The sequence below is a fragment of the Hermetia illucens genome, chromosome 1 (assembly GCF_905115235.1).
Source record: "Hermetia illucens chromosome 1, iHerIll2.2.curated.20191125, whole genome shotgun sequence".
Lineage (NCBI taxonomy): Eukaryota > Metazoa > Arthropoda > Insecta > Diptera > Stratiomyidae > Hermetia > Hermetia illucens.
Window position 1 is genome coordinate 164,155,977 of NC_051849.1, and position 13,723 is coordinate 164,169,699.

Below are 13,723 nucleotides of genomic sequence, written 5' to 3' on the forward strand. Positions count from 1 at the left end.
AAACTTTTCAGCAGCTGTTTGGGCATTAGTAATGCAATCCTAGAAGAGAGAAACTCTTTTATTTTATGACTTCAGCTGTTGTGATAACCACGAACGCAGGGTGCGCCCCTGTAGAAACCGATTGAACTCTATCTCTAGACTCAATACGGTGGAACTAATCTGGTCTGGACAGAAGTGGAATAGGTAAAGATTTTCTTCTATGACAAAGATTCCTTACTATGTCTTGCCGTTTAATTTAAATTTGTGATTATATATTGGCCTTTAAAACTACATTCACGTCGTTGTTCAAAGTAATTCCTGAGCTTATTGTATCATGTAGCTACAAACAATGAAAGATAATGAACATGGATGTTATTTACAATAAAGTTGACAGACATCGCTGCATGATATTATTACGTTTCTGCTTTAGGTAGCTCGTATCACTAGATTGCGTAGCACTAGACAAAAACCCAATATAAGCGTTTCTAGAAGATGGTTTTACTTCACAACAACAACTTACTTTTACCACTTTTCCAGAGCCTTGTCATACTTGCTCGAAAGTCTGCTCTTCCTCTATAGTAGCACTCAAACGATAAGCATTACTGGATCACTCCACGATACCCACTCGCATGTCTTTCTTACTTTTCAACTTTCTTCTATCTATCGCTTCACTTTTTCACAGTAATTTTCCCAAAACTCAGGCCTTTTCCATGTCCATTTATCCATCCCTTCTGATTCCTTTCACTTCCCGCGACGCTTCTTATAATTCCATGTTACGTACCTTCCTCTACTCCCATCATGGAATTCGCTTCTAAAAATCCGCATAAATGTTACGCTCATTAATTTCATAACTTGACGAATCATTACCTTCAAGTCACAGTGTTGTTAGATTCCTTGCCGTCCAGCATATGCTTGTTGCTACCTTTATCCTTAAAAGTGTCAAGTTCTTGTCACACGCTTCTCGCCACTTCACAATTTCGATCTGTCGACTTACCGCTTTTTGAATAGTCATCTCCGCCGACTCTGTAGTGTCCCGCCAGGTATGTTCATCCTGCTTAGAAATTTCTTCCTCCTGGTTCCTATTGTCTCGCATGGGATCCTTCCGCCATTTTACCCCTTCACCTAAGACCTCCATTTCATGATCTACAGCAATTGTTGTTTACCGTGGAGGTTTCAGCTGCTTCCTTCGATAGACAGTGTTCACTGGAGTTCACGTTCCTCGACATTAATATCTCGTGACTCCAAAGCTTCGCAAAGTCTCCTCTGTATTTCTGTTTTAGTTCCCGTCGTAGGGGCTCTAACGCTGATAGCTCCCTTTTCAACTGCTCTACTTTCATTTATTTTACACTAAATTATCCAACCATACAACATAATTATAAAGCAGTTCGTTCAACTGGTACACTTCGAGACGCATAATTAACCGACGCAGTCGGTTCTAACTCTGAAACTAGAGTGATACTGAGAGCAGACCTTCGGCATGCAAGGACTTTGCTAGAAAACTACTTTGCACCTTCGACAATAACTGAGAAGAAGAAGAAGAACTATCCTAACTAAATATTCGCTCTACTATTATACATTTTGGGTGTCTTGGCTAATTATCATTACTACGATTTACATTGAGGTCACACATGATTTTCCCAAAGTGATTTTCGCCACAATGTGTGGAAATTAGATTTGAGTTCGATGCGTGGAGCAGGTCCAATTTAATTCGAACTAATTTTTCCCTCAAAACAGAACTTTGCTTGGAAGACGGTGTGTAAAGCGACCACATTTTTTACTTTTCTTGTTTTTTTGTGAGCTCCGCCTTTTTGGCAAAATCTTCACTATTGTTGATTTTAGCATCCTCTTTCTATAATTTCTATCAGGTCCTCATTTCTGAGATTTAAAAGATCAATATGCTTTTTCGTAAATGAATTTCAATTATTTTCTGTTGTTCGTTTACCTTGTGGGATGTGCTGGATTAAAATTGGACCGTTGTAGACTATCCACATCCCCAGTAATGATTTTCTGGCCCCAAAGTAGATTTCTCCTCGTAAACAGAAAAAAATATTCGTTAAAATCACGCACCCGTGCTACTGTCGAGTCATCGAATAACGTAGATCTATTTACGGGAAATAATTGACCATTTTGATCTGATATCCACCCCAAAAAAGTGGGATCGAAAACTTCTTGACACTGAAGTCCATAAAGTAGGAAAGCTATTGTAAATATCTTCATCTCGATGGAAAAGATACAAATCGGATAACATGTGTCTAAATAACTAAAAATGTCCACAAACACAAAACGCACTGGTAGTCCAATTTCCGGCGATTTCGGCTAAAATTCTATTTTGCAATCAGTGACATAATAAACTTCTTTCAACATTTGGTTCTCCAATATTTAAAAATTTATTGTCTTTGTTGTTCTGAAAGATATCCAGACAGATACATTCACTCACGAAAAACTAGTTAAGTTGTTCACATACCATTAGTTGTTGGAAACACACTCGGAGTCGACTGACGATAAAAATGAAATAGTTTCTATGCTTGCGATATAACTACTAAGTTGCTTACTTAAGCATTACACTCAGTAAAATAAAAGTGCTTAAGTAAACTGCAGTAGACTTTTCAACTAAACCATTTTTAAGAAATAGTTGGTCAGTCAGTCGATTATCACCATCAATGAAAAACAGCTCGAATCCAACAAAGGAACGGAAATACCCTTCAAACTTGCTCGAAAACTAATATCAGGAGGCCCTCCATATTCTGAACAAGGGTGCAAAACATAAGGGTTGATACTGCAACGAGCGGAATAGAAAGGACCTTGTTAAATACTAGGTGATTCCTAAGCAATATAATAACAAATGGTTGGCAAACTAGCAAAAAACGGAACCTACCGCCTTCCTGCAATCGATCTCAAGATGAGGTCGAGCAACCAAGAAAAAAAAAGCAGAGCTTACAAAGCTCAGAGGCCAAATAATGGTCAACCGGCGGAGAACGCACTTCGAAACCCTTCCGTGAGGTGACCAGGAGTCGGGTTGGTTTCTCCGTTAACGGCTGGATGTTTTGACCAATGATAAGTCTAGGCTGTCGAAGCTGGTCATCAAGCATCTCCTGGACCGCAAAAGGGATGTATTCCTTGCTTTAATTCCTTCTATATGCTTCGAGGCTACCACATGACAACATGCGAGAACCATTTCTCCAGCTTCTTTCTCGGTCTGTGCGTCACTAACATGTGTGACGCCTGGGAAAAAGGAAATTCAAGATTATCCAATGCGATGAGATTTCCAGCAAACCAATGTGTCGCGTCTGGTTATGAAAACTCCGCATGAATGTGTAGACGTCGCTAGTTCTCAGTAAACCGAATGATGCCAAAGTAAATATTATACTTTATTCCAAAGGACAAGGGACTTTGATTGAAACAAGTTTAATTCATATGCCCTTGCCAGGAATAGCTTCCACACCTCTTTGTGTCCTGGCATGAGTTCTAGCGGTTTGCAGGTATTGAAACTGGAGCAGGCGGAGTGAAGAACGTATATATTTTTTTCGTTTATCTGGACCACAACTGATGAGTTTCACCAGAGAAATAACAACATCTGACATGTATCATCTCATCGAGAAAGCCAACCTGTTAAGTGTCTGTGATACCAATGCAAACCATCCATTTTGAGATTATTCGGAAATTAACGAAAAAGGTAAGACGCTATTTGCGAGGACATTACACCAACTTTCCCCCTCCTGGGAGGAATTGTGACGGTTGGAAGAAAGTTTTCACAATCACCATATTAGCTGACAGCTAACCTTGGATCACAGCTGAATACTTTCCAGTCTCAGTCTTGCTATTGAGACTTCCTATCTTTTCAGAGACCCCAAAGGAATCAAATGGAGAAAGTTTTGTCAATATTGATATAACAGCCAAACTGGAGTCCTGGGTCGAGGCACCAGAGAATGCAAATCACATTTAGAATCTAGTACCCGGCAAAATACAACAAACGCTGTAGCAGCAGTGGCACTGTGGTGGCCTGCATAATCTTAAGAAGCTGATCCGAGAGGTCTTTAATATCTCTTCATCATCAACGGCGCAACAACCGGTATCCGGTCTAGGCCTGCCTTAATAAGGAACTCCAGACATTCCGGTTTTGCGCCGAGGTCCACCAATTCGATATCCCTAAAAGCTGTCTGGCATCCTGACCTACGCCATCGCACCATCTTAGGCAGGGTCTGCCTCGTCTTCTATTTCTACCATAGATATTGCCCTTATATACTTTCCCGGTTGGATCATCCTCATCCATACGGATTAAGTGAACCGCCCATCGTAACCAATTGAGCCGGATTTTATCCACAACCGGACGGCCATGGTATCGCTCATAGATTTCGTCATTGTGTAGACTACGGAATCGTCCATCGTCATGTAGGGGGCCAAAAATTCTTCGGAGGATTCTTCTCTCGAACGCGGCCAAGAGTTCGCAATTTTTCTTGCTAAGAACCCAAGTTTCCGAGGAATACATGAGGACTGGCAAGATCATTGTCTTGTACAGTAAGAGCTTTGACCCTGTGTAAGCTGAAATAGGCTCTGTTGGCTGACAACAACCGTGCGCGGATTTCATCACCGTAGTTGTTATCGGTTGTGATTTTCGACCCTAGATAAGAGAAATTGTCAACGGTCTCAAAGTTGTATTCTCTTATCCTTATCCTTCTTCGTGTTTGACCAGTGCGGTTTGATGTTGTTGGTTGATTCGTCTTCGGTGCTGACGTTGCCACCATATATTTTGTCTTGCCTTCATTCATGTGCAGGCCAAGATCTCGCGCCAATCGCCGCCTGCTCGATCTGGATGAAGGCAGTTTGTACGTCTCGGGTGGTTCTTCCCATGATGTCTTGCAAACATAAATAATAGCAGTCGCGAAAGGGCTGCCAGAAGTGAAAGGTGGTCATCACGATTGCCAGGAAGCGAGCCTGATTTTGCGAGACTTATAAGATTCTGATCAAAAAACATAAGGCGCCTTCCTTTCTTAAGATATTGGATGTTCCACTGGACGTAATCTTCTGGTAAGACCTTAGAGCTGCGAGTCCGGACGAGCTTCGGCACCATTTAGAATTTATGCATCATCAATAACCTGGTTCATAAACAGCCCACTGCAAATAAATCTCTGGGTCCAAATGACATAATATCAGCCATGCTCCAAAAACAGTAAAACAAAGTTGTTTAGGATAAGTGAGGGATCCTAAGTCCACAACCACTTGTTATTGGACGGGACCAAATGGAGAGCAACTTACTCCCACGTCTCTTTGGTCCGCGGATCCCTCGTTTGGGGCATGGCACCCAAGCATTACAAAAATCATAGGACAATTATACGACGGACGAATTATATCCAATCTCGCACCCTTCGCGTGTTTTCCTGAATATATAAAGGAGCGTTTTCCATCTGATGCCACTCACGGTCACGCTGCTCCCAGGGCAGAGGTGAGGCAGCGTCTGAAGAGTTGCCTCTGCCCTGGACAAAACCGTTTGTCCTATGATTTTTAGTAAAACAAAGATTGTACTTGGATGACAGCGGTATATCAGTTAAAAGAGTACCACACTTCTTAGGATGTGCACGAAATAGTGCCTATAAGTCCGGAAAGAACTCCAGCACACCTATCCAAATGGCAAATCCGCAGAAACCGCTCTTTACTGGACAAGGGTTGCAAGATGCGAGCTCAACTTATCCAATCAAAATAAAGCTGACGCTATCTACCCCCATGGCAACAGAAATTTCCTGCTGCTAAATGGACGTAGTTTCACACATTTCTTGAATGTAAAATGCGTGGGTGTGGTCCTGAACCCTAACTTAAATTGGAGATTAAACATAGAAACATAGAAATCCTCTTCCACTCATTTGGAAAGATTTAAGCGCGTTTATGGCAAAGATAATTTCGCTTCTATTTGAAGGTGCCGCCTGTATTCACATCCATCATTAACGTCTTGCCAATATCCATTGTTAACGTCTCTAACACTACCGTTGAAAGATTGCCAACTACCTCTGAGTTTCTTTGTGATGTAATAAACGGTAGTGAAACCGTTTCAAGTTGTGGCATATTCTGCTTTACTTATACCCCGGCGGAATTTCTTTTTTACGGCAAACACTACGCCGCTTTATAACGTTCTCTTTGAACATGGCTGACAGCTTAATTTGCACCAGAGATAAAAACTTTTTCAATGATGGTTCATCAATACTCTCAGCGTGTTGATTAACCCTTGTGCCGTCTTCTCAGCAAAGTAATTTTCTCACTGCTGAACGACAGGCGGATCGCGGCGACGGCCGATATTGAATCCGCGGGGCCAACACTCTGCTCTGCTGGAAGGTAATGCAGTTGAGGCACGTAAGTAAGGGTAAGTCACGGTTCGAAGCTAGTGTCAGAGCCCATTCTGTTCAGCAAATTTGGAAAACAACTCCTGAATGTACCGCTGGCCGGGATATAATAATAATAATAATCGTTGGCGCAACAATCCATATTGGATCAGGGCCTTGAAGTGTGTAAGAGCACTTCATTCAAGACCGAAACGGTACACTACAGTATACCGTAGGAGGCAATTTGGTCAGCATTGCGCTCGCCGGAGATTTTTACCCTGATTTGACTCAGGTACTCATTCACAGCTGAGTCGACTGGTATCCGACATCAAATCACGATACAAATTCCACTGCCACCAGTGAGATTTGAACCGCGTATGATAGTCTTGTGCTCTAACCACTCAGCTATCCGGAAACCGGCCGGGAGATGGTCTATCTAATTAAATGTTCCTTTGTTGATCTGTCGAAACCAAAGTGACTTTGTAGCTGGTCCTGTGGCCGAGCAGTGTGCCGTCGATGAAGAGGTAATGAGAATTATAAGAATCAAAAAACTACTTAACATTGTTGCTACCAACACCAAGCTCAGGGCTCCTCATCATATATCCGAGCATATTGTTATTAGAACCCACCTTCGCAATCAAATCACCCATCCCGATCACAATGTCACCTTTAGTAAACCTCTCATGAACTGCGTGCAATTTCTCCTAGAAATCATCTTTCTCCCCTGTATCTGAAATTTCCGTTGGCCCACATCGCTGCACAATAGCGATACTCCTTAACCTGGAACACAATCTCACAGTGAAGACCCCGCCAGAAGCCATATTCAGAACCCCACTTCTAAGATTGAAATGAATTAAAATCGTTATTATATCCTGTCTCCATTTCACCAAAACAATAATTTTACCACTGACAATCTGCAGAAAGGGTCTGACATTGCTGAGTGATACGCTCAACTTTCAATAATGGTCTTAGATATTCAAAAAACTTCTACCAAGCCGAAGAAAAAGAGTATTTTAAGCCTTTAAGATTAGAAAATAATAGAAAATGCTGCCTGGAGTTACTTACCAGTAAACTAAAAATGAAATTAACGAGGAAGTCACTTAATGATTTACGGGAAAATGAGATTGCTATCTGTTCTTTTAATTTAATTATACGTACATATAGTATTCGATTAGAAGTTTGAAATCACATTTAACAAATTGAAAAATAATTCGATTCATCAAATGCATTAAAATGTCCCGACAACTCAGGGCGGGTCAGAATTTATCGGCAAATAGTAGATACTATTCACTCCTCTATCATAATTCGATGGTTCACCTCCCATGTATGCCACAGGTCCTGTTTCATTGCAATCACGAAAAATTATATTATTAAATGCTGAACATTGCGCCGCATAGAAGTCAACCGAGGCCTCAATAGATTCGCCAAAGTAAACATTAGCACGAGCGTGACTGCATAATGTCGTCGGATCAATGCAACCTGGTTGTAGTGTTCCATAATTCGGGAAAAAGGATGCATTTCCAATTGACATATCCGACCCCAGAACACCAACATCAGTGTTAATTGTTTCCACATATGACCCGTCCCCGATATTCAGGCGATCATTAGGACCAGCAGTATTGAAAGGTATACCTGCAGGATCTAATCCGAAAATCGTATTGATCTTAAGAGTTTGAATAAGTTTCCCAGCGAAGCCAACAATATGTGCTCCCAAACTCTGTCCGATCAAGTAGGTGTTGTTCACATCCAGCTTAGCATTAGCTGCGAGATACTGGATAAAAGATGCTAACTTCGATCCAGCTGTTCTAGTGTTAGCTGCTGCCTGAATATAATTTCAATCCTCCGATCCTTCACTCCAGTCCATAATGATGACATTGAAGTTACCAACGGCGTAAGCATTTCGAAGTACTTTGTTCATATCTGTATCGTTGCCACTGAGCCACCCATTGCAAATTATCCTGCAAAGCGAAGCAGATGCATTATTTTGTTAGATAATATAACACACAATGCCAATGTGAGAAGTAAAATGGGTCATTTCGTATGAAATCCAGGAACAACCTTCCTTGGTAATAATAGAATTTCTTAGCAAATTTATAAGTATAGCTTGAAATCTTTCATTTCAGATATAATAGATTATTTACAGGCCTGACGGGCGACTTGGATAAAGGAGAGACCCAATAAAGGCATGTGAGTCAAATTAGATTCTCACGTAATCAACTTTTGGCGGATGCAATCGTATTGAAAGCTAAAAAGACTTTCTGGTGGAGAAAGTTGAAAAATCCACTGATTGTAAGTAAGGTTGCAAGCAGAAGATGCCTGGATGACATGAAAGTCTTGGGGGTTTAACGTGAGTACGTGCTGTGTAGGCATAATCCCACGGTCCTCTTCGGACACGTATTGATTTTGGGACCACAATCAGAGGCCGGCCATGACTAGCACAGCGGTACTGGTTTATACTGAGTGCAGGCTCAGCATTCATACCAGTGGATGCGAGGCCCATCTAACACCTCTGCCGCAACTAAGGGGTACGGCACCCGAGTTGTGCAGCGCAACTCCACGCTCGAGCTCCGAGGAGCCCTGCCCGCGATGTAGGCATAGCCACAACCACCATGAAACTCCCACTAGAGAGGCAACCGCAAATAACCGGGCCGAGAACACATCCTCCAGAAATTCTCCTGGAGCATATGCTCCCAGAGGGCCATTCCGATTCCCATGGTACCAAATAACCTCCGGTGAGGCTTCGTGGCAGAGCCACTTCAGATGAGTCTTTTGCAGACTCGGGTCTGATCGCCCTACGTGGGGACGGAACTACGCCTGGATGACAAAAAAAATCTTGCAAGAGTGTAGGGGAGCATCCCCTGAAATGGGTTTAAACTGCTCCAGCAGCGATAAAGGATGGGAAGATTCCATACTCAAGTTAAGACTAACAGTTTACCGAGAAGAACCTGTAAAAGAAAGCTCGAACTACCGCTGTCAAATAAAATAGCAATAGACTCCCCGCCTTGTTTTCAGTAATGATGGAAATCATCTCTCTAGAGCAACCTAATAAAACTTGCAAAAATTATTTGTGAAAAAAATTCGAATTTTTTTAACCATAAGCATTTTAAATTTAATTTAGATTAAAACGCGCTGAAAAGTGCGCCCATTTCATCGTTTTATCATTTACGTTCTCCCTACTGCATCCTCTCCGTAGTATTCAGAGAGTGATTCTTTTAATCCATGTAAAGCAGTCATTTATGATGTATTGTAGGTTGCGAAAGACAAAACAAGTTAAGCTGAAATTCAGTGCTTCAAGCATGAAAGGTTTTGTTGGTTTTTTTATGTAGAAATATTGCAGTACACGATTATTCCATTTATATATAGCTGGTTGTGTATATATGTTGAATATACCCGATATTCAATTCAATGTGTTGCTGGCAGTTTGTCTTCCAGAGAGTAGTAATTTTACGCGGAAGAGGCAATCCTTCCACCGAATTTCGTGTCATTTGGCATAACCGTTTCTGTGAAAAGTGAAACAAAAACCTGCAATGCCTTTTCCCACACTAGAGCTAGAACTTACCTTAGGTTTAGCAGAGCCGGTTGATCGAGGAACAGTTGATAAGCAGGGGAGATCATTTTTCGCTGTTGGAGAAGGTTTAGATTTTGAACTTCCTAGAAGTGAGTACGATTTGGCAGTTGTGCTGTTCGTTGTGCCGACACAACGAGGAGGAGGATTTTGGTGAAAGATTAGTGGGATTCGATGAGCATTTTCCGGGCGGATCGAAACCGGTAAATTTCTGTAAAAGCAGATATTTATTTCAGATCGCTTAGCAGTAATTAGGTTTTTATCCTTTGTGAAGTCAAGCTCTTCGATTTCTAGCGGTGCCAAAATTGAAGCGGGAAAAGAACTCCAAATTTGGAAAAGGTCGACTAGGCCAATCAGAGTGCCTTGCGGTCGTTTTTAAAAGTTACCGTTCGTCATACGAAAGCATTCATTTGACTCTAATTAAAATCCCAAAAGAAAATCCAGTGAAAAAATACAAAGATGTCCATTTATATATAAGGGGGTGGGAAAAACAAGAAAATGAACGGAGAGGCTAGCGAATGGAGAGGCTAACGAAAGAAGGAAGAGTTGGTTGTAAATTCGCCGGAATTTTAAAAGGAAATGTGCTATGCTCAGTAATCCTCCACTTAGTTCTTCAGTGTATATCAACCGATAAGTTTGTTTTGCTGCAAGCTTTCAAATAAGTCTTCGGGTTTATTCCGTGAATCTAATTATAAACGCAAATGGATAACCGAGTGATCTCAAGAACTCAGAAGACCTAAGCTTAAGATATTGCGCGTGTCGGCTGATTGTAGTATTTAAGATAACAAAAATGAATTTTAAATACTCTTTCGTAGGAACACAAGAATGGAAACATGCAGATCTCTGGGTGAATCCGTTTTGAACTTTTTAATTATCTATTTTTATTTATTATTTTATTTTTATTTATTCATTCATTTCATTTATTTCCAAGTTATCACAATTTTGGCAGATGCCGGATTTCACCTAATACTAGCACTAAGTGCCCAGCATTTAGACTCGGACGATCCTACCGACTTAAAAACTAAAGGGGCACTGGTGGGGGTGGCCGGTGGTAGGTTAATGGGAGAATCCATCACGAACTCCCCGCAACATAGAGCACGTATGCAGAATGGTGTACTTCTGCATGGTTTGAACCAGACTGTGTTAGTGTCCCAGGGCATCAAGGGAAGCCCTACAAATGCAAATCGACGAATGGCAGCCAAAGACAATTCACGTGTTTACCGTGCATTGCCTTCGATTTCCATTCGTCGGTCCGTTCTTGGTCCGACTTCACCCCACTCAGAGGATTAAGAGATCCATCATTCATGGGACTCGCCTGCTCTTTGTTGTAAAAATAAGCGCGCAGCGAGTCGACTTAGCGATGATGTTGTGCCGCCACGTCAACTTCGCCCTCACCTCCGATGTCACAAGACAAGTTCATCCGCTGCACGGCAGCTTCACACGTCGAAGGAATTCGGACAGCAGAGCGTCCTTCAGATCACGATCTCGAGCATGGGTTCCTTGCAGAATTCCTAGGTACTTGTACAATTTGTAGATCGTAACTCCGATGTGGAGGTCACCAATGCTATGTCCGGCATGCGGGTCGTGATGACCTTTGCGGATGGCTTGGATTCGACACTTGTCTAATCCGATGAATGCGCAGACTTATGAGGAGCTGACATGAGATCAGGTAACGGCAGGAAAAGAGTTTTATACAGAACAAAGATGACTTAATCACTCAGTTGTGTGGAAAGATTCGGAATTTTGGTGGATCAAGTTCGGTGCTGGGAAGTGCGCAATTCCTATACGTAATAACACCTTAATCCGCGGTATTGAAAAAGTCCTGGTTACATCTATAACAGTAATTCTATATTAGACATTTTTAGAGATTTTTAGTGTCAACGTGAAACTCCTAATGAAATAAATTATTTTTTTTTATTACAACTAGCCGTTTTCTGATCAATACAAACCGAGTTCCGATCATGGCTTGGTAATCGGTTGTTAACTCGTAAAAAGCATTGGTAACTGTTTTGAATGTAAAAGTGTGGATAGAATTACTCACCCCAAAAATTTAATAAAGACCCGTCCCAACCAATATAATTAATGAAGAATTTCCCGTAGAAGTCAGTGATGCATTAAACGGTTATAAAATCTCTTAGGTATTAACATAGTTTTAAGTTGTTTTGAAGAATTAAGAATATTTCATCTGTACTACAACAAGCAGTACCGAAGCATAAATTAACACTTTTTGGAACACATCGAATCATGGCCTTCCTAAAAGAGCTCTCCCAGAAAGAAGTTACTGACTTCAGACGGCGAAGGTTCACTAGATGCTGACCCTCAACCCCTGACCCCCTGGCCCCCAAGCTCAGCATACCTAATTCGCATTGTCGAAGCTGCGAAGGGGAGGAAGTAACCCTTATGAATTTCCTTTGCCATTGTCTGTTCTACCTGGAGCCTGGTTTCCGACGTTAAATAGACAATTATTTGGGAATTTCTGGTCAGGAGTTTGCCGGCTCCACGTGAGTTGTTGAGCTGGATTTTTTACTTTATTTTTTTTTCACATTTTGCAGTGCGTATCTTTATTTGGAACTTTTCCCGAAATCTCCTCAAACTGGATCTGATGTGATCCTAACATACGATGTATAAGACAAATGAAGCACGATATGGAGGGATTGACGTGTCCAAAAATACCCCAGCCACAGTTCCCGCAATTCCGAGTCTACAAGCGCGTTGCGACAGGACACGCGGTCAACTTTCGCTCCTTCTGCTGTGTCCGAGATAGCTCTGCCTTCGTGGTTGACTATAGTCAATCCAGGGATTCGGCAATCTTCAATATCTACGCCCATTACACACTTCACAAGAAATTTACAGGATCATCTCTCTTAATTATATTAACTTTGTGATATTAATTTTTGAAATTTTCTAGAAGCAATGAAAAAAATTCATAACAGAAGATGTACCTTGTTGGAAGTTATGCATTGAAGTTCGAACTTCGAATGGAGGTAATGTTACCATCAACCAGTTGTTGGGATATTTCAGGATTTAAATTGGTAAACAAGTTAAAATAAACGTTAAAATCGGTTAGTCTGGCCAAATTTGCTTCTGCTGACATTTCAGCTGGCGATACTGGTATCATCGGGGATCATAACGGGCGCCGCCGTTCGGAAATTTTGACCGTCTGCACACAGAAATCTTAAGTCAAACACAATCATGCCTATACGTTTCATTTTCCTTTTCAGATTAGAATAGAATACGAATATTTGTAACAAAATGCACACCAGATTATTTATAATTTTGGCATTGCTCGATTTCCACAAACTGAATCATTTGCAGAAATTTTCCACGATAAATTTTTATTGTCGCCTTATATTTAATTTCATGTTTTTTATGAGAAATTTACTACCCTAATGACACGATATTTTTAAGGTAGTAAATATTACAAATATTCTACTCGAACCTACCAAAAATGTCTCTGGCACTCAAGTCAAAGGTTAAGGCTATGTAATACGGCATAAACCTTTTAAAGTTGCTTAAATACTTCACTTCGATTTCTAACGAGACAGGCTTGGGACGGGCTCATTCTACTGATGAGAATCTGCTTGTCTGCTGGTCATGTATTAGGAGCAAGTGAATCTGGCGCCGGATGAGCCGAAACAACAGCCCAGGGATCGTCCTCCCTGCACTGGAGATGGTGCTAATAGGACTCCAAGCCAAGGTGGAACAACATACGCCAAGGGATGCGTGACCAATGGGGAGCTTCGTCTTTAGTATGCGACCTCTGAATGCCTTGGGCACCTTCAGTTTCAAACCTTACCCTTGTGGCAGGACTAGCTAGGGTGAACATTTTTCCAGGACTGCTCGTAGCACCAAGACATAGACTCAATTATTT

At 41.4% G+C, this 13,723-nt stretch overlaps 1 protein-coding gene across 1 annotated transcript; it reads right to left on the reverse strand.

Annotated features, from left to right (window-relative positions):
- Positions 1-7,533: 7,533 nt before the first annotated feature.
- On the reverse strand, positions 7,534-9,902 carry LOC119646486 (phospholipase A1-like). The gene is made up of 3 exons (XM_038046947.1): positions 9,847-9,902; positions 8,142-8,245; positions 7,534-8,048 (listed from the first exon to the last, which is right to left on the reverse strand). The coding sequence occupies exons 1-3, from the start codon at positions 9,900-9,902 to the stop codon at positions 7,534-7,536; spliced, it is 675 nt and encodes a 224-aa protein (XP_037902875.1).
- Between the last annotated feature and the right edge of the window lie 3,821 nt (positions 9,903-13,723).